The 21,042-nt window shown below is 37.1% G+C and overlaps 1 protein-coding gene across 1 annotated transcript; it reads right to left on the bottom strand.

Annotated features, from left to right (window-relative positions):
• Positions 1 to 1,029: 1,029 nt before the first annotated feature.
• CHP1 (calcineurin like EF-hand protein 1) lies at positions 1,030 to 20,238 on the bottom strand. The gene is made up of 7 exons (XM_072427598.1): positions 20,074 to 20,238; positions 19,370 to 19,442; positions 5,711 to 5,791; positions 4,845 to 4,972; positions 3,736 to 3,797; positions 2,784 to 2,906; positions 1,030 to 1,481 (listed from the first exon to the last, which is right to left on the bottom strand). The coding sequence occupies exons 1-7, from the start codon at positions 20,138 to 20,140 to the stop codon at positions 1,428 to 1,430; spliced, it is 588 nt and encodes a 195-aa protein (XP_072283699.1). The 5' UTR covers positions 20,141 to 20,238; the 3' UTR covers positions 1,030 to 1,427.
• Between the last annotated feature and the right edge of the window lie 804 nt (positions 20,239 to 21,042).

Here is a 21,042-nt window from a genome sequence, read left to right as displayed (position 1 = left end):
TGAGTGTTAGGGCTCCCATATGCCCAACAACCCAAAGGTTGCTCTACTATCTATTGTCCGGGGTTCGATCAAGAATATCAAAAAGAGTGTGCTTCACCATTTCCTTACTGCAGCTAGGGTTCTTATCCCCAGATATTGGAAACAGACGGCAATCCCTTCCATTAAGGAATGGCTGACTGAATTGGAGAAATTTAGACATATTGAACAAATGATTGCGGATGATGATAGATTTGAACAATTTAAATTGACTTAGGCTGCCTGGGACTGGTTCAAAGATTCCTCTCAGCTCCTTACTGAGGTCTTTCAAGGCCCCCCCCCCCTTTTTTTTTTATTAAGGTTACTGCTGATCAAACTCTCACAAGTTGTGGTCCTGGTTTCTCCTGCTCTATGAGTGGCATTGTAATCTCCAGGCCCTGCACTAGCTCTATTTGCAATTTTTTCACAATTCACACTCTTTGTTTTTCTCTTTACTAGGTATATTTGCATGTTGTATTTGTGTATACCCAAAAAGTTTAATAAAGAATATATTTGACAAAATATAAATATAAAAATATAAAAAAAAAAAAATGTACATTTGAACAGCTGTTAGGCTGCCATGTCCTCGATTCACCTGTCAGGTAAAGAGAACACCCTTATATCACATCTGGTAAAGATATTGATGCTTTCCTGCTAACAATTTCCTTTAACCTCCTGGGCGTTACACTGATGTCTAGATTTCTGTACCAAAAGCGTTACAACAACAGGCAATGTATATGGCCTAAGTTGCTTTTACCATATATAAAGTAAATTACTATTTCAGGTCTCCAGAATCGGAGGACATTAATGTAATTATGTGAATTACCCTTCATTTCTGCATCTCCAATACTCTTTTGGAGAATTGAACATTTTAGGTTTGGGGATCTTAAAGTCTATGGCCTTTGAACCCCTTTATTCTTGTTCTTTTTATTAGCTAATAATTTGCAAACCACAGATGCCCAGTTAAAAAAAAAAAATGAAAGAACATTATGCATACTAAATAAACACTACCGATTTCTTGTATTTAATCATTTTCTTTAGTATTTTTCTGCTTAAAACACATTTCACATTTTCAAAGATAATTATACAACTCAAATATAAAAACAGCCTGTTTCATCAAATTTCATTCTATGACTTGGTAAAAGAATCATATGACACCATTTTCTGCAGTAGCTTCTGATTGAATACATGCAATATAAAGCTATATATCAGTCATAGTTGAAACATGACATTTTTTAGTATCCATCAGGAACAAGCTTCAGGTTGGAAATATAAATATATCTACAAGTTATCGGCAGTAGTGTGATACAGATATTGTTTGGGTTGGTGTCTTCTGAAGGTCACTTTTTGAGATGTAAAGCACACAATGCTCTGTGATCATGATGACTTTTCTAGCGCTGCAGTTCAGGTTGTCAGTGAAGAAACCTGATGCTCATTTTCTGCTCAACATCTACCTTCTCGAGAACCTGGAAATCAAAAACAAACAGATCTCTCATGATTGTGCTGTGGCCCACTCTTTCTATTTCCCCTAGTTCACTATTGACCAGGGAGGTCACCGTTATACTTTATACAACAATACTCAAAGGTTGAGTACACATTGTGTACATTATTAGGAGATTCTACACAGCCATAAACACAGGGCAAATGTGCTCTCCCTATGTAGGGCCACCTACACACGTCTGATGATTCTCGTCTGATAATTGCCTGGTGGAACCGAACCACAGCTTGCATCTGCAATTGTTTTGTCATGAAAGAGCCTTTCCAGCAACAATTATTGCACGTGTGTACCCAGCCTTACTGTTAAAAACATACTATATAATCCAATCAGCTGAAAAGGCATTTACAGAATACCATGCATATGTGGGTTCTAGGAGCCAACAATAGGATGACTATATACATAAACAGCTGAAATGCAGACCTCAGAAATTTGTACAAACTACAAATGTGTGAAAAATTTTATTAAGTGTCTAAAGTGGTACCAGCATAATTAATAGGGTAAAAAAATATATAAATTATCTATATCCAACTCTTTCCCCCCTACCCTCCCTTTAATTGGCCCAGTTTAAACATAATTTAAACAATTGTATAAGAATACTAAATCATAAGATTTATTTTCATTAAGACTGGTAAAGGGATGTAATTCCTGTCAAAAGCAAGCAACTTTAATAACCCAGGTCAATCAATAAAGAGTATTTTTACCTACTTAAACCTTTCCGTATTTACCATCCAAACAATGTGTATTAATTGATAACTAATGTTACTCTAATACTGCTAAGACCCAAGGACGAGTATCTTTTTTTTTTTTTATACTATGGTGACCACAAGTGATAGTCATAGTTTTGCTTTTTTAGCAAGGACATCTTGAGGGTCCTGATGTTTTGAAAGTAATCATATTTTTTGTCAGTGAAGAATTTGTAACATTGCAATATTACAAAATATTAATCTACTACCAATAGGCAAGTAGAGCTAAAAATAATCTGTTGTTCAGCTATTTCAAAAATGTTTTGGGGTTTACATTAATATATGATTATAAGTGTCCTTAGTAAATATGTAAAATTCCCCACAAACTCTTATACCCTGCCAGTAGTAAACACGTCTCAAATAATAAGAAGCTCAAGTATTAGGCTTCTTAGGGGCCATTTCAGACTTTGCGCTGACCACAGTGTTCTATCACAGGCTCAATTTTACTCCCAAATACTCCTTTTCAACTGTAAATACATTTGCAGCAGAGTGTGGGTGGTCCCTGAAATTGACAATTTGATTCCTACCTTTACAAATTCAGAAAAAGAAATAGCACAGTCTCCATCTTGGTCTGCTTCTTGAATAGTACGGTCAGCAATGCTTCCCAGCTGTTCATCAGAAATGTTAACTCCCACCATCATTCGCAGGACCTGCCAAAAGCAAGAAGGAAAAAAAAAAAAAAAGTAAAAAGCATTATGGCTTGGAACCCAAAGATCTAGTAGCCTAATAGCATAAGCCCCTAGACAAGATCACATATGTTTAGGAAAAAAAAGTGCTGCAAAACATGAATCACCCAAAGAAGAGTGGAGATAACGGAAACGGGAAACGTTCTGAGATTTGTCCAACAAATAAAATTGAAGACAGACACTCAAGACATGCACTCAAGGTAGCAGCCAGAGTAGCATGACACCATCAAAAAATTAAAGTATAGGTATAAATATTTAGACACAAAGTCACCAGAGTCTTATTGCTTATGCATACTAATAAACAAGAAGGAGCATACACGATCCACTGACCTGGGAGCTTTTAGCTGAAATTTTAAGGTTTAGCACTAGTGCTGTGGTAAGTATTCCTACAATAGATCGTTTAGAAGTTGGGGAAAACAAACAGAGCAAATGAAGAACTCTTTCAAAAGAAAACTAGGCAGTTCTACACAGTACAAAGTAGCATTTCCAATGGATTTACTTCTATCTCCAAGATTGTATAATATAGACATAAAGACCAAAGCTTTGTATGAAGGGGAAAAAAAACACACACACACACGCACACACACACACACTTCATTCAGAAAGAGAAATTATAGTAAAAGAATGTTGTGGAATGAATGATGCAGGAATGGAAAAACTAATTATTTTGAGGGATTAGAAGGACTGTTAATTAGGATTGTCTTTGTACCCTGAAAATGAGGAAAATTTGAACACCTGTGCCACTGTATTAAATGTTTACAGTACTCCACCTAATCCTGGATAGAAGCCTTACCTGTAAAAGCTCATCCCTTGAGATTTTGTCATCTTTGTCAAGGTCATATAATCTAAAAGCAACTGATAAAAGAAAAACAACAATATTTTATTTAATTGTTGTTTTAACATATACTATTTTTTCAGTTTTAGAATTATTTCTCTTTGCATTAAAAATATTGAACTTGGTGGCCTGTGCAACGAAAAGCATTACCTGCATCAGAAGGTTATTTATTGTTATCTCCAGAATTGCTTACTATCTGCTCCAAGGGAACAGTATAGTCAAAGCACATCTTTCATAAGTTAGTTTGCCATACAGATCAATCCCCCCCAAGTTTTCAGCTTGGTGCAGATACACAGTGAATTGGAAAGTCCAATCTTCTCAACAGCATAGGAGACAGTGTTATGTTTAGCTTTTGCCTATAGAGGCCAGAAACATTTGAACATTTTATTGCATTTAGCAACAAACTATATATGTATAAAGCATGCATATAAACACACATTTATGGATTATGATTTGGAAATTCTTTAATACATTCTTTGGAAACGTATTAAATAAAATTTGGTGCAATTAAAACCATGCACACTACAATGCAAGAAAACCTAAAATTTAAAGTTATAAAAGAACAAGTATAAATAATTTGGCTTTAAGTGGGGTGTGCTCACTGGGAGTTTTTTTCTATTGCAGAAGGGATTTGCCTGCCTACTTGCAATTTATTATTGAATTTTTTTTTATAAATAAAAGAGTTTAAGCTCAAAGAATGAAATAATTACATAAACTGTGATTAAGGGCAGAAGAATCACAAAAATATAAGCAGTTTGTTATATCTGAATGTAATCTTTTCTGTAAAGAAGTCAGCGTATTAAAAAAACAAAAAAAAACAAAAAAACAAAAAAAACCTAATGGGTTAGGTCAGACCCTGGCTTCTTACAGGTTGTGAACTCTCCAAAATGATCTCCCTGCACTTATTCCAAATTCTATTCCAGCAAAGGGAAGGATGCATTTTTAATTTTAAGGGGAAAAAAATTCTGTAATACTCGAAATTTGTCTAGTTTTTTTATTATTATTATCAAAAAAAATGTATTTCAGAGAAGTAAAAGAACACTAAATAGTCAACTTATGGTTCTTACACAAGAGTTTGTTGCTTCTGCTGTTGAGAGGCTCTGGGTTACTGGAGTCTTTGGATTTCTCATTATCTTCAATTGGCCTGAAGTGAGCTAGTGTCCTCATAAAACCACGGAAATTTACTTGGTCTTCTCTAAAGACAAAGCATAGTGGGTTAAGGAAAAAAGAAACAAAAAAAAAAAAAGAAAATCAACAGGACACACACACACACAAAGAAAAAAATGGCCCCAAGGAAAAAGTCACCTTGTGGGTCAGGGTAGGAAGACATGTCCTGATCAGAGAGTGCTAGCAGCTAGAAAACTGTAAGAACACCATTTATACCACTGTGCTATGATGCCATACCAATGCACCTCCAAGATGCATGCGCATTGCAATGCATGGTATCTTGTGCAATGTGCTGCAATAAAATTCAGCTGAAGCTATGTGTTCCCAACTGAGTAGGAATTTTCGGAACCGGGGTTGAGATGCATGTAGGTTTGAGAATTTTAAACTTTTCTAGGTGATTCTCTTGCCTCCATGCCATCCATTTTTGGTGTATAGCTAGTGATGTCCTATTTGTAACGCTTTAGATTCTTCCTTGATTTTGGTTAACATTAAAGAGAAACTTCAGGTAAGATACTACCCTTACAAGTACATACAGTAGGAAAACCTGTGTGTTTTACTAAATGCCTAGATTCATGGGAACCAACAAGTTAGGGAAAGCTGCCCTAGATAAAAAAAAAAAAACAAATCATTAAAAAAATAAACAATGAAGTTCTAACCATTAACACAGTCAGTTGTTGGGGGTTAGCATTGGAATTGGACACATGACTTTGCTTGAAAACAAATGTAAGAGACAGATAAGTAAAAATGCAAAGAGACTAAAACTTACCCCTCAGGGAAAAATGCATTAATTATTCGGTCACCCAGGGGGTTTATTGCCAATTCTGGTATTCTCTGAAAATCTTCACGGCTATTTAAAATAAATAAAGAAATAAACCCGAGATGAATGACATGCTCCAGGAAAATTTACAGAATATACATTTCATTGGTTTATTTTAAATATTCATGTTTAATACTTCAAAGTGTGTGGGTTTTGGCAGGTTACTGACTAACTAACTAACAAGTTGTTAACAGGCTACAGCATGAAAAGAAAAATTCCAGGGTTCATGGTTCTGGAACAAAAAGGAAGGTTGAATGTGCCTTTTCATTCCACCCCAGAACTTGCCAGACAGGACCTAGAAGTTAATGGTGCTGAAAGGTGGGGCTTTATATTGTGGAAGCGTGTGTTACTTTAGTGGATGTAAGTATATAGGTGTGGTACTATTGCAGTTTGGATCCAAGACTCTGGGCCACAGCAGAAAGCACTGCGTTACCTGAAGGGACAAACCCAAGAGTTTTGGGAATAGATCAAGAATGCCTTTTTGTCAGTTTGGAATTTTGTTTTGCTGCCTGAAACTTGTATTTGCGGTTACCATTTCTGCAGAAGAGAAGCAAAGTTTTATTTCCTGTATGCCGGAGAAAGCTTAATTTTTTAGTTTAAATAAAGGCTTTGTTTTGGATAGTATGACTATGTACTGTACCAGTTATAGCTCCCCTAAATATCACACAACATCAAGCCGAACATTTTTTTGTAATAAAAGGGAACCCTGGATTATCAGAGATCCCTGGAAATAAAGGCTGTACCCATGTGCAGCTAAGTGAAGTCTAACAGCTGGGAAGCGATCAGGCAGGAAAGAATAGATATTGCAGATCACAGAGCAGCTGCCTGATAACAAAATTTTATTTAAAGTGAAACTAAAGTCCCATAAAAAAAAGCAGACTACTTAAAAAAAAAAAAAAAAATTTTTTTTTTTTTTTTTACTCTGCGTTGCGTCACATACCAGTTTCACAGAGTTTATCTTGAGCATATTTAGCTGTGCAAAGGGCAGTTCTTTACAATAATTCTAACTTAATAGTTTAATAAAAAGGCCAGGTAGATAAACCACATCAAAAGGCATAAAGGGTTAGGCAGGTAATACAAATCAATTGAAACTGGCAAAGATTTGGAAATTGTAATCTATTCTTAAATGTTTTAACCGCTGAACACACATGCACGCCAAGTTAGTATAGAATTTTTAAAGAATTCCTTTAATAAGGAATCTAAATTCAAGCTGATAATATGCTAGTAAAAAAGTTACTCATTTACTTACTTACATGTAATAAAGCTGAAGAAAATAAATAGTTCCTATACTTAAGGCACAAAGCAGAAGATTATCCAGCGCCCTGTCTAAGGCCACAAGACAACCAGTTACACCTAAAATGTTCCAATTGAGGATCAGATCCTGGGACATAAATACTATCTTGTACAGGTTGGCATTCAAAAATCCGGAAACCTCCGGACCTGAGGAGTGCCGGATTTTTGAAGGTACGGAAGTTTGAAGGTTTCTGTATGTTGTACATATTAAAATGAAATGACACTAAATGTAATGACACTAAAGGAAAAGCAAATAAAATGTTAATGTTCATCAACTAAATAAAAGCTTTACAGAATTTTAGTTCAACTAAACAAAATAGTGCCTCAGAATTTTAATCATTACTTTACCCCCGAAAAGAAGCTAAATAGCAGAAAGGCTGTCAGGATGATCATCTTCATGACTGACAGTAATAGCGTCCTCAGCAGCAGGAACAGCTTCATTTTATGGAGGAAAAGCAGGACCTGACAGCTGATTCTAGAGTACAGCACCATCAAAACATAAACAGTGCCTCCTGAAAACAGTGTATGTTTGAAAATGCGCTTTGAAATCCATGCAGGAAAACTGAAGGATCCAGATTATTGAATGTCAACCTGTATTTACATATGCAGAGCTTTACAAAACCGTTATTCATTAACTATCCCTCAAAGGGGATAAAAGACAATTGTTGAGGGGAATGCCAAATTATGTCAATTTTACATGAGGAGAATATACAGTTAGGTTCATAAATATTTGGACAGGGACAACGTTTGGTTATGTACATTACCACAATTAATTTTAAATGAAACAACTCAGATGCGGTTGAACTGCAGACTTATTTTTTCATTTACACAATCACTTCATTTCAGGGGCTCAAAAGTAGTTGGACAAATTAAAATGTTCATTTCTAATACTTGGTTGAAAACCCTTTGCTGGCAATGACAGCCTGTAGTCTTGAACTCAGACATCACCAGATGCTGGGTTTCCTCCTTTTTAATGCTCTCCCAGGCCTTCACTGCAGCATCTTTCATTTGCTGTTTGTTTGTGGGCCCTTCTTTCCGAAGTTTAGTCAACAAGTGAAATGCATGCTCAATTGGGTTTAGATCAGGTGACCGACTTGGCCATTCAAGAATATTCAACTTCTTCTGCTTTAATAAACTCTTGGGTTGCTTTGGCTGTATGTTTTGGGTCATTGTCCATCTGTATTATGAAACGCCAAATCAATTTGACTGCATTTAGCTGGATTTCAGCAGACAGTATGTCTCTGAACACCTCAGAAATCATTTGGCTGCTTCTGTCCTGTGTCACATCATGGATAAACACTAGTGTCCCAGTGCCACTGGCAGCCATGCACACCCAAGCCATCACACTGCCTCCACCATGTTTTACAGATGATGTGGTATGCTTTGTATCATGAGCTATTCCACGCCTTCTCCATACTTTTTTCCTGCCATCATTCTAGTAAAGGTTGATCTTGGTTTCATCTGTCTAAAGAATGTTTTTCCAGAACTGTGCTGGCTTTTTTAGATGTTTTTGAGCAAAGTCGAATCTAGTCTTTCTATTCTTGAGGCTTATGAGTGGCTTGCACCTTGCAGTGCACCCTCTGTATTTACTTTCATGCAGTCTTCTCTTTATGGTAGACTTGGATATCGATATGCCTGCTTCCTGGAGTTGTTTACTTGGTTGGCTGTTGTGAAGGTGTTTCTCTTTACCATGGAAATTATGGCTTAGGGCTTTTCAATGCCTATACAAGGGTGGCTTTTACAGGTAATAAACATGCCTCAAAATACATTAAATGTACATATGTATTGGCAACAAGGTCATTAAGGAAGGGAGATGCAATGATCAGAGACCATAAAACATTTTATACAATGTTGTTTTGAAGAAGGAAAATAAAAAGTTTGGATCTATTACTGACTGTTTTTTCCTTGAAAATGGTTTCAAAACTAAAATACAAATTAAAATATAAAATGAAAATATACATTCTCAAAGTTCAGTGAATAGCATACACAGAACTAGCCCTGTTATAAAAATAGATGTTGTGCAAAACAGTAAAAATATACCCTTTCCACTTCAATTTTAATGTGCTGATTGGACATCATCACCCAAGTCCAGGCAGCAGCATATTATTTGTTCTCCTGCTTTTGGACACAGACAGTGATCTTGCAGAGAACTTTACTGTGGTGAAAGTGGGTACACAAAGGTGACCTGTATATACCAATCCTCTGACTTATTAATATTAATCATTAACTTTTCTAATGATGGATTGCTAAATCAGTGGTTTTCGTTATCTCACCAGGATTTCACAAGTGCAGCTATTATTACAAAAAGAAACTAGAAGAAAACAGGGATTGTGTATATAAGAAACTGTATGTGTTAGGGGCCAGGGTAGTGATAATATTTCTCTGGAGGTGGGAAAATAACACAGAATATTTTAGTAACAATATAAACTGATTTTACAGATGCCATCAAACTCAGACAAAACCACTGAAGATATAACTGTCAGACTGTAAAACAACCAATCCTAAATAAACTGGTAGACCTTACCTTGACCCTCAGGACCCACTTACACCATTGTGGTATTTTACAACCCCTTGTGTTAAGGCAGCCATATTTATGTGCAGGAGTTACCATCAAACCAAATACTCTACTACTCTACTTGGCAGCAGCACTTCCTCCTACGTCTCTGGCCCTAGTTTGCTTGCTGGGGGGGGTAAATAAAAAACACAACAACAAAACACAGGACAGACACTATAATTGTCCATGATACATACACACAATGGGTTTCTTGGGTCGTAGAGTTACATAGCACCTATGCAGGACTGAGTTAGTACTGTTGTCACTCACTGCAGGTCTAAGGCTACGTACACACGTGCAATTATTACAACGAACAATAACTGATCGTCCGATAATCGTTAACCAAAAAGATGCACAACAACAAACAAGGAATGTAGCTGGAAACGAACGACATCCCCTGCGGATCTGATTGGGTGACAATCGTTTGCGATCTCTTGGGTGTACGGTCTTTCAGTGGATAGTCGATTGTTCTGTGATACACTTTCTCCTGTACAGGTCACTTCCTGCATCGTTTAAACCACCGTATCTAGTGTGTGTACATTATTGGTGGATTATATTTGAAAGATCATATCATTTCAGCATATACAGAATTGTGCACAATCTGATAATTCAAAAAAAACGTAATTTATTGTTGATCGGTCGTTAATCATTCGTTTTCTAACGACAATAATCGCATGTGTGTACCTAGCCTAGCAGTATACCTAAACTGATATAAAAATTGAAAGCTGCTTTATAACAAGGCTGCACGTAGATGGGTATAAACAGTGAGATATCTGCCCCTTCTCGAATTGTTGAGTGCCAACTTAGTATGATACTGCATATCAGGTGCTGGTTGCATATTGGGGGGGGGGGGGGGGGGGGGGGAAAAGAGCTTGTTGGAAAACCTGTGCTATTTTAAAAAGGTTTGCGGTCCTTAAAAAAACAAAAAAAAAAAAAAACAAAAACACATTTGTTGGCAACAAAGGCAATGGCTTAAGCTGACAAAGCACAATAACATTTAGGCACTGAGCAAATATACAGTACACACCTACTAACAGCCAGAGTGTTAGCCAAATAGCCCTGTATATTGTGCATTATCAGTTTGTTTTGGAACACTAAGATATTGAATGTTATACTAAACACATGGAAAAACAAACGTATTACTACTGGAGCCAAAAACAGCAGAATCAAACAGGAATTTCCATTAACCTCCCCACTCTGATAATATAATTTACAATTCAGTAAAGACAAGCCACTTCCATCTTGTTAGCCACTCAGTTCTACTAACAAAGGCAATCAACCACACATATAGGCAGTCTCCCAAACCAGTTTTAGTAGTGTGGGAAGGTGTATACAGCACTGTTGAATACAGAAATACAGGGTACTGTTGGTGAAAGCTCACTGGAGGAGTAGCAAATCAGCCAGGTTAATATATATATATATATATATATATTTATTTATTACACAAAGTAAACTTGATGCCAGGCTATGGGCATTTAAGTATACAATTGCTATACCCAGCAAAAAACTGCTGACAAGTCACAGCATCTCCTTTCAAAATATTACATGCTTTAATGCTGTATTTAAAATAAGGTATATGGATATTGAAAAAAAAAAAAAAACTACAATGTATCTCCATTATACAGTTAGGGCCATAAATATTTTGACAAAACTTTAGTTTGACAAAACTAATTTTGGTTCTGTACATTACCACAACTAATTTTAAATGAAAACAAAATGTAAAGCCTTTTTTTTTTTTTAACACAATCACTTCATTTCAGGGGGTCAAAAGTAACTGGACAAATTAAAAAGCTGAAAATAAAATGTTTATTTCTAATACTTGGTTGAAAATAATTTGCTGGCAATGACAGCCTAAAGTCTTAAACTCATGGACATCACCAGATGCTGGGTTTCCTCCTTTTTATTGCTCTGCCTCTGTGTTTCGGTGTTACCGAGTTCACTAGTGCTTTGTTTCTTTCTCAAGATGTACCAAACTGTAGTTTTTGTCACTCCTAATATTGTAGCAATTTCTCGGATGGGTTTTTTCTGTTTTTGCAGCTTTAGAACGGCTTGTTTCACTGGCATGGAGAGCTCCTTTGACCGCATGTTGTCTGTTTACAGCAAAATCTTCCACATACAACCACTCCCCCTCAAATTAACTCCAGGCCTTTTATCTGCCTAATTGATAATGACATAACAAAGTAATTGCTCACACCAGCCCATGAAATAGCCTTTGAGTCAATTGTCCAATTACTTTTGAGCCCCTGAAATGAAGTGATTGTGTATTGTAAATGAAGGGATTTTTTATATAATGTCACATTTCTTGAATATCTTAAAACCTACACATGGTACATCATAAGAAAAATACTGCTGTCTTACATTTACTTTTATATGCTGTAATGGGGCAAAGTACCAAAAGCATACTATGGACAGCATGATATCTAACATACATAACATCCAATCTATCACATATCCCAAAAGCGTGCATGTGCATAAAATCTGTTTCCTTTTCAAAGTCTAATGAAACTTCTCTTTTTGGAAAACTGTGGAATTGATTAAAATTGTCCTACTACATTATGTTTTGGCAGTAGCAATTGCAAGTTAATCTTTTGAACCCGCAAAAAGTTCAATGGTTGTTTACACAAATGCCAGGTCTCTGACGTTTTTCTAGGCGAACTTTTCTCCTACAACTAGCCATCCACCGTTAGATTTAGTCTTGGATCAATGATCCATTGGATAATTCAATCAATTTGTCCATATAAAACATGACATACAAAAACAAATACATTGACTGAGGCAGTTGTATGGGTGTATTTTACAGGTTTTCAAAAATTAAACACACTAGCTCGTAAAAGTTAAATATTTACTTCATTTAACATTCTCAAGGCAATTACATACCTTTTAGTGAAAGGTTTACAATAATTAAACTCTAAATTGAGGCACGGGTGGCAATTAAGTTTTGAACAAAATGTTTGTCATTTTGTACATAGTTACTTGTCGTGAGCAATTAAAAACATGCACTATCCAGCACGGGCCTGTTTAGGCAGGTATCTCATGCTACATTTTGTAATGTAACAAAATTTGAATTTACAACAAAAGGGTATCTCATTATTTCAGGTAGTATACATTATTTCAGAAGATTTTTTGAGAACACTTAATATGGAAAAAGGGGGTCATTTTTATAATATATATTTACACACTTTGTCCCTTGTCAGATCATTTAGTATTCTCCACAGAATTATTATTTTTTTTTTTTTTTTAATTGTGGAGTGGAGCTAAACTAAAAAAAAAAATATCATGGTTTTTTTACTTTATGTTTATAAAATATAATAATTCTGTATTAAAATAAAGATTTTTTTATTAATTTTTATGCTTTTGGAGGAAGCAACAGGGGCCACCATCCTTTTTATTTTGTCTTCTGTTTGCCTGAAATGCCCACTGTGCAAGATATATATTTCCCATATAGGAAAACACTCTTGCACATGCCCAAGATTACAAAAATAAAGACAGAAGAGCAGAAGTTTTGCTGTTTTATTAAAAAATAATTTTATCTTTACATAAAAGGGTAGACAATACTTTTTTAATGTACAGTAAACATTTTGGTGATAGGTCGGCTTTAAACTGTGTGGGAAGAAGCTGTAGGAGGGGGTTGGCCCTTGTATTTAGTAACTTTAGTAACCACCAAAAAACGGCTGAAAGTTGCAGAGTGGCGCATCTGGCTAAAAGGGGCTGGGGAGAACATTGTCTTTGCAAATGTATTCCTTAAACCTTGCGCAACAATGCAGATCAACACATGTTAAAACTAACAATCCACATTAAATTTTATTTTGGAAATATATGCGGTTTAAAAACACTTTCAACAACTTCTTTATATAGCAAACATTAAGGCTGGGTTCACATCTACAATGCCAAATAATGTAGTGCAGTGAGATAAAGCAACCCATTCATTTAAAAAAAGGCTGCTTACTTCATGGAAAGGCATGAAAAGAAACAAACAAAGGCACTTTTTTTACCTTTGTATTTTAATGTACAAAACATATAAAACTGTGTGATGAATCGCAGGTCGGTCGGCAAGGTTCATTTGGGTGCCATTTAAAATAGATGACATTATACCAATGGTTGTTACAAGAGTTAGAGAGCAGCAATATTGTGTGTGGTGCCACACCCCACAGATATAAACTTGGCTTAAGGTTAATATTATTAAACTATTTACAGTAAATTTAGGCCAGGTAAAAAAAAAAAAAAAAAACCCACACATGTAAACGTTCTTATTGCGTTTATTTACTTTTTCATGCACTTTTATTAGCCTTTTAAAGCTTGCCGTTAAAATGGTGGAAAACTCCTATGCTGAGTTTTCCGCTGTTTTTAACTAACTTGCATTTGAAGTGCTCAAAAAGTGGGAAACTGCTGAAAAACATTCTATTGAAATCAATGGAAGCGTTTTTCAGCGTTAACCCAGCGTTTTAATTTTTTAAAGTTGCAAGCAACATTTAAGATAAATGTCATAAATGTGCCCCAAGGAAACATCCTGGTGTACATTAACCCATTGTAATGCATGGGGATTTCAAAGAAGGGCTTAGGCTAGATACAGCCTAGCCAGTAGTTCGATCCGGCCTAATGCCGGCTGGCAACCCGCGGCTCCGGAGCTGCGGGTTGCCGGCCGGATCGGCTAGGCTGCGTTAGGGACTACCGGAGCCAGAGCCCTGGTGCCGCCTCCTTGCTGTTGCTTCCCTATTTACCGCGGCCGGCGTTGATACTTCCCGCGGCGCAGTAAATAGGGAAAGTTCCCTGGTGGTGGGCGGGGACATTAGGACAGGCCTAGTGTGCTCCCGCCCACCCCTGAAATGACCTAGTGGCCATAAAAGTGTAGAATAAAGCTACGTACACACTTCCAATTATTATCGTTGGAAAACGAACGACGAACGTTCATGCACGATATATATGAACGATCGTATAGCACCGATCCTGCACATAGAGTTAACGACACGATCGTTCGTAGATATTGTACACACAATAGATACGATCGTTTAAGCGATAGAGGAACTATGTGCACGACAGGAAAGTGAACGGACGTTCGTTCATCACGCATGCTCTGAACATGGACGATCAACGAACGACCGTACACACGAACGATGTTCAACGATCGTCGTCCAATCCGATCCGTCGGTCCGGTCGTTCGTTTCCAGCGACTTTCCTCGTTCGTCCGCGTCGTTGGTTACTTTTTTACGAACGATTTTTTGCCCAATCGATCGTTCGTCGTTCGATTGGAACGATAAAAATTGGAAGTGTGTACGCACCTTAAGCCTTACCATAAGTGAAGGGGCTTGTTTATTAGTTTTACGCAAACAAATGGGTGTTTGAACTTAAAATGTTGCAAATTTACTGAGAAGTGCACTACATTCAAGGTGTTAATTCTGTGTACATGATTATGGACTGCAATGTACTTAACTTTTGTACTTTTATGCGTTTCATTGAAGACAGGGACAAAGCTGAAAGTGCTGTGTTTTCTGGCGTTTTTAACTAATTTGCATATGAAGTGCTCAAAAACTTGGGAAACTGCTGAAAAACATTTCATTGAAATCAATGGAAACGTTTACTGGTGTTTTTCAGCGTTAACCCAGCATTTTATCTCCTAAATGTTGCAAGCAACGTTTAAGATAAATGTTATAAACGTGCCTCAAGGAAACGTCCCGGTGTACAATAACCCATTGTAATGCATGGGGATTTCAATGTACTTAATTTTTGCACTTTTACAAGTTTCATTGAAGACAGGGACAAAGCTGGAAAAAAAGGGGATGTGCCAAGTTAGCTGAAGGCAAGTTTTATGAATAGTAGCTAGTACAGTTACTGGATTACATGACGAGTACAGGGCTATGCAGTTTAAACACAATACAGGGCAGATGTACTTCACAGTACAGTAAGGGAAAGAAGTACGAGATCCCCTGCTGATTTTGTATGTTTGCCCTCTGACAAGGAAATGACCGGTCTACAATTGTAATGGTAGGTTTATTGTAGGTGAGTGACAGAATAACAACAAAAGAACCCTCACAAACCCAAAGCTCAAAAGTCAGAGCTTGGTGTGCATTGTAATGAGTGAAATAAGTATTTGATCCCCTATCAACCAGTCTGGAGACTGGCTAGGCCACTTCAGGACCTTTATGTGCTTCTTCTTGAGCCACTCCTTTGTTGCCTTGGCCGTGTGTTTTGGGTCATTATCATGCTGGAATACCCAGCCACAACCAATGTTCAATGCCCTGGCTGAAGGAAGGGAGGTACTCACCCAAGATTTGACAATACATGGCCCTGTTCATTGTCCCTTTGATGCGGTGAAGATGTCCTGTCCCCCTAGCAGAAAAAAACCCAAAGCATAATGTGTCCGCCTCCATGTTTGACGGTGGGGATGGTGTTCTTGGGTCATAGGCAGCATTACTCCTCCTCCAAAACAGGGCAAGTTTAGTTAATGCCAAAGAGCTCAATTTTGGTCTCATCTGACCACAACACTTTTCACCCAGACGGGCCTGTACATGTGCTATCTTGACGAGGGGGACCTTGCGGGCTCTGCAAGATTTCAGGCCTTCAGCGCAGTGTGTTACTAATTGTTTTCTTGGCGACTATGGTCCCAGCTGCCTTGAGATCATTGACAAGTTCCACCCCATGTAGTTCTGGGCCACTTTGTCACTGTTCTTATGATCATTGCAACTCCACAAGGTAAGATCTTGCATGGAGTCCCACACCGAGGGAGATTGAGAGTTATTTTGTGTTACTTCCATTTGCAAATTATTGTGCCAACATTTGTCACCTTCTCACCAAGCTGCTTGGCGATAGTATTGTAGCCCAGTCCAGCCTTGTGTAGGTCTACAATCTTGTCCCTGACATCCTTAGACAGCTCTTTGATCTTGGCCATGGTGGCTAGTTTGGAATCTGATTGATTGATTGATGGATGGATAGATTGATTGCTTCTGTGGACAGGTGTCTTTTGTACTGGTATTGTAACAAGCTTGGATTAGGAGCACTCCCTTTTCAGAGGGTGCTCCTAATCTCAGCTTATTACCTGCATACAGTGAAGACATCTAGGAGCCCGAAATCTTGCTAGTTGATGGGGGATCAAATACCTATTTGACTCATTACAATGCACATCAAGCTCTAACTTTTGAACACTGGGTTCAAATTACAATTATAGACTGGTCATTTCTTTGTCAGAGGGCAAACGTACAAAATCAGCAGGGGATCAAATACTTATTTTCCTCACTGTACATTTACCCATTTCTACTTGATACCTTTCAAGTACATTAAAGTATTTGTGCCCATCTCTCTAAACATTCAAATTAAGAGTGAATAAACAAGTATTTTTGGTAAAGTTACTGAAGCTGTATAAAATGATTTATTCATTTACCCCTTAATATGTGAATCTTTGACACTGTTTGCAGAGCTGGCCATTCTGCTACATAAATGCTTGTTAATAGTTATTCAAAAAATCTAAGTCATTTCTCTTTGTTTGGAAAGTTGGGTGTCCTGCAGTCATGTCCCACACAGGGTTAATAAAGAGTTTTCAGGGTACATATAGAACTTGAAGAATCTTAACACTTGCCATCTGTAAGTAGTATATCTTAAATAATTTTTCTGTTCGTAAATTATTGTGCGCATTTTTTTAATATACTGAACAATATGGTAATGAAACATGTCATTAAAAGTAATAATAATAAAAATACAGTAATGGAAAGCATGTAAATATATTATAATACAGTACCAATATATTTTGCAGTACTAAACACTAAATAAACACCTACCTCATCTGGACGGGATAGGCATTTTACTATAAATCTCTAGACATCCGACAATTATGAGGATAAAATTTCAGCTTCAAACTTGTTGGATTCATCTATATTTCTTGCATAAAGCCTTGAAATTTTTGTGTCCTACCAATCTCACATCTCAGTGCCATAATGAGAACAATACCACCAATCAGATTCTATGTGAAAATATAGAATAACTTCTAGACCTTAACTTCCTGCTAGAATAAAAAAACAACTTCCTTCCCTAAGCTGTTGAAGCATGTTTAGGAAGGGCAGAAAATATGGAAGTAAAGGGTTCTCTAATATATTGTAATATATAGATGGACTGCATAATAACACTCAACCTGCCTGCTAGATACAGACAGCTATAAAACAAATACCACATCAAAAAGCTTCCTTGTCAACCTCCACTCCAAAGCACTTAAGGTAAGCTCCTTAAAAAACAAAAGTAGCACTTCGCAACAAGTGACAAAATATGACTATCGACTATTCACAATCTATTCCAAATTTAAAGACAATTTTAAGGTGTGAGAGATTTGTGGATGAACATGAATTTACACTATTCAGCCATGTACATTTAAGATTTTGTAGAAGGCGGCTTTAAGCTACAAAAATAATCTTTTTACAGCTGCCACGTTTAGTAATAAAAGTTGCAAGTGCTACTTTTAAAAACACAGCATTTGCAATTTGAAAGTGGCGAAAACCATAAGTTACAGCTGATAGAAGGTTTGAGAAAGTGGTAATCAGTACATAAATCATGTGAATAGACTTTGATTGCCAAGGTAATAGTACCACTATTCTCCACATTTATAAATCTGTTCACCAGGAACAATACCTATTCCCACTTTAAAGTCATGATGTCCAACTAGGGTTTACCAAGATGTGAATCTTTCCGGTTTTAATGCATAAATCAATATAGATTCATTGCTTCTGGTCACTCATTCTGCACTGCATGGGCTTGAGGAAAACTCCAGCACACCATTGCTGCAACAGCAACTAACATTTTGTAGATATTTTGACCAATATAACACATCTTCGCCTGAATGTGAACAGTACAATACCACAAACCAAATACAGCTAACCGATCCAGAATAAACTGACTCCATGAAGTTATATTCACTAGGCAGGTCACGTATGTACTTTAGGTGTAGTGTTCAACCCAGATTTTTATTTTTTATTTTTTTTTTACGAGATGTGAAGAAATTGTAGGCGGTAGCATCTTCTATATTGTGACCCAACTCTTCAGTCAGCACCAAAAACAGCCAGGTGGTTATTGAAAAGTGCCAGGTGGTGAACCTGGCTAAAAGTGACTGAGAAGAACAATGAAGGGGGTTTTGAGAGAGACTGGGCATTATACAGACCTGTAGTGTGCCAAATTCAAAGCCATACTATGAATGTTCATAGCCACTAGATAGGGACAGGAGGAGTGAATTAAATCGCAGCACAGTAATCCACCAAGTAGCAGAAATTAATAGAACTGAAAAAGATGAGGTATGAAATTTGCTTTAGGAATGGTCTTTGGTTCTCATAGAAACCAGTCTCTCTTATTTAATATGCAAAAACCATGAACTAGTTGTTATATAAGTAACGATGGTCATTCACTAACCCATCTCTGCAAGTTAAGCATTTGCTTTTTTATTTTACTTTTTATTATTTTTATTTTACTTATATGTGCTGACAAAAAAACTTACCCAATGGTGATAATATAAAGAAATTTGAACAAATCACAAAGTCTCTACTTCTGAAAAAAACTGACCAAGCTGAAAATGTCCAATTTAAGAGTCAATACATTTAAACTCCTAAAAGGAAACCCATCCAAAACAAAGGAAAGACATACAGACAGTGACATGTAAACCAAACCTAGGTATGAGATGAGAATCATCAAATAACTATAAGTGTACCTACAGAATCATCAGTTGGGAAGGCCAAATTATTGCATATACAAAAAAGCATTTTAAGATTAAACTTCAGAAATCATCATGTACCTACCTTAAGGTCCCATTTTCTCCCTTATCAAGGCTTGTGAACCGGCTGTATAAACGTGTTATTTGGCTGTGAGAAACTAAGAGAGAGAGAGAGAGAAAAAAAAAAAAACGTTTAACCCCTTGTTGCTCAAAAAAAAAGGCAAAAAGCAAACCTTAGCCTTCAGTTGGTATCTAATGTTTCCTACATGTTGTTTTTTTTTTTCACCTAGAAAGCAGTACATCAGTCATATCCTAACATGTTTACAACTGATACTTATAAACTTCCCCACATATATTGGTTATAAACTGGGAAATGCAGATTCTTCTACAGGTCATGAATACAGGAGATAATCCATGCCAATTATTCCAGGGTCATCAGCTGCCATGATAAAAACTCCGGAAGTGAACACAGAAAAGAATTGGATAGGGCAAAACACAAACCAACTGGCTTTATCATCTGATAATAATAATAAACCAGATATTTACAAGTTAATGAGCTCATAAACAGGACAATCCAACAGACATAATCAGGGCCAGTCAGAAGGTAAAAGTTAATGGCTGGGGACACACAAAACGCACATATACAAGTCACATGAAAGCAAAGGAGAGATTATAGAGCAGAGTCGCCGGCTGCAACATAAATCTGATAACTAAGCCAGCAGAAACACGTCCTATACAATTTCAGGCCCGTACAATACCGATACAGGTTTATCGTTCTTAGCCACTTACAGCCGGTTTCCTTTTTTATTTCATCAATCTCCTCATCTCGTAGTAAAGTCGAAGCCCTGGACCCCATAGCGACTGCCGACACTTCCTGACTACAGTTTCACTAATTACCAGGGAACACTAATGAACCTCCTTTACTTATCTAAAAGGTGTGTCTACTAACGCGCCCGCCTATGCACGCCCACGCCACGCCTATTGACCTCTCTTTAGCTGGTAATAGTAATGATACCGCCCACATTGCGGGATAGGCCAATACTGCCATTATCCTTTCACGTCGGGTCCCGCCTACAAATTTTACGTATTTTTTTTTTCAACACAGCTTTATTTGAAACATAAATTTACTTTGGCTGACAGCTTTGGGTTTTTTTCTTACGGTCGCAAGTTATATTGAACATATGTGTTTGTTGCCTGAAGAATCAATTTAGATATTTTATTTAGACCCTGGAGTAGAAAAATAACACGAAAAGAGACATTGTTATTCCGATTTAGGGGTGGAGGTTTATAGTAAATTGTAATTTTGGTCTTTTTTAAAATCATTTTTTTTTATTGGTTTCCAGGATTTTCACAATGGTAATAGAGATGGAAGGGTAATCCGGCAGGCTCTTGTGATAAAACTGGGATGTCAAATATCCCTGGGAGGTTGCAGGATTTCATACAGCAGGGGTCCACGGCCCACATCTGAGAGGAGGGCCGAGGCTCTGGCCAGTGCATCCCCCAGCGGGATCAGGAGAAGGACATGTACGTATGGCAGGCGGGTTCTGATATACTATCAACCCACCCACTCGGGTTCTGGCATCATGCATGATGTCACTTTGGGTAAGTTTCTTCCCCTTTGAGTGAAACACAGCTCCCTGTGCATGCATGGTCCAGGGTCCGTGAGATTAGTGGTCTACGAGCTCCAAAATGTTGGGGACCACTGCTATACAGGGTGCTGACAGATGTGCCCTATTTCATTCTAAGCAATCTTGAAAT

Source organism: Pyxicephalus adspersus, chromosome 12, assembly GCF_032062135.1.
Source record: "Pyxicephalus adspersus chromosome 12, UCB_Pads_2.0, whole genome shotgun sequence".
NCBI lineage: Eukaryota > Metazoa > Chordata > Amphibia > Anura > Pyxicephalidae > Pyxicephalus > Pyxicephalus adspersus.
The sequence above is the reverse complement of the archived record's forward strand: the minus strand, read 5'-3'. Positions and strand labels throughout refer to the sequence as shown.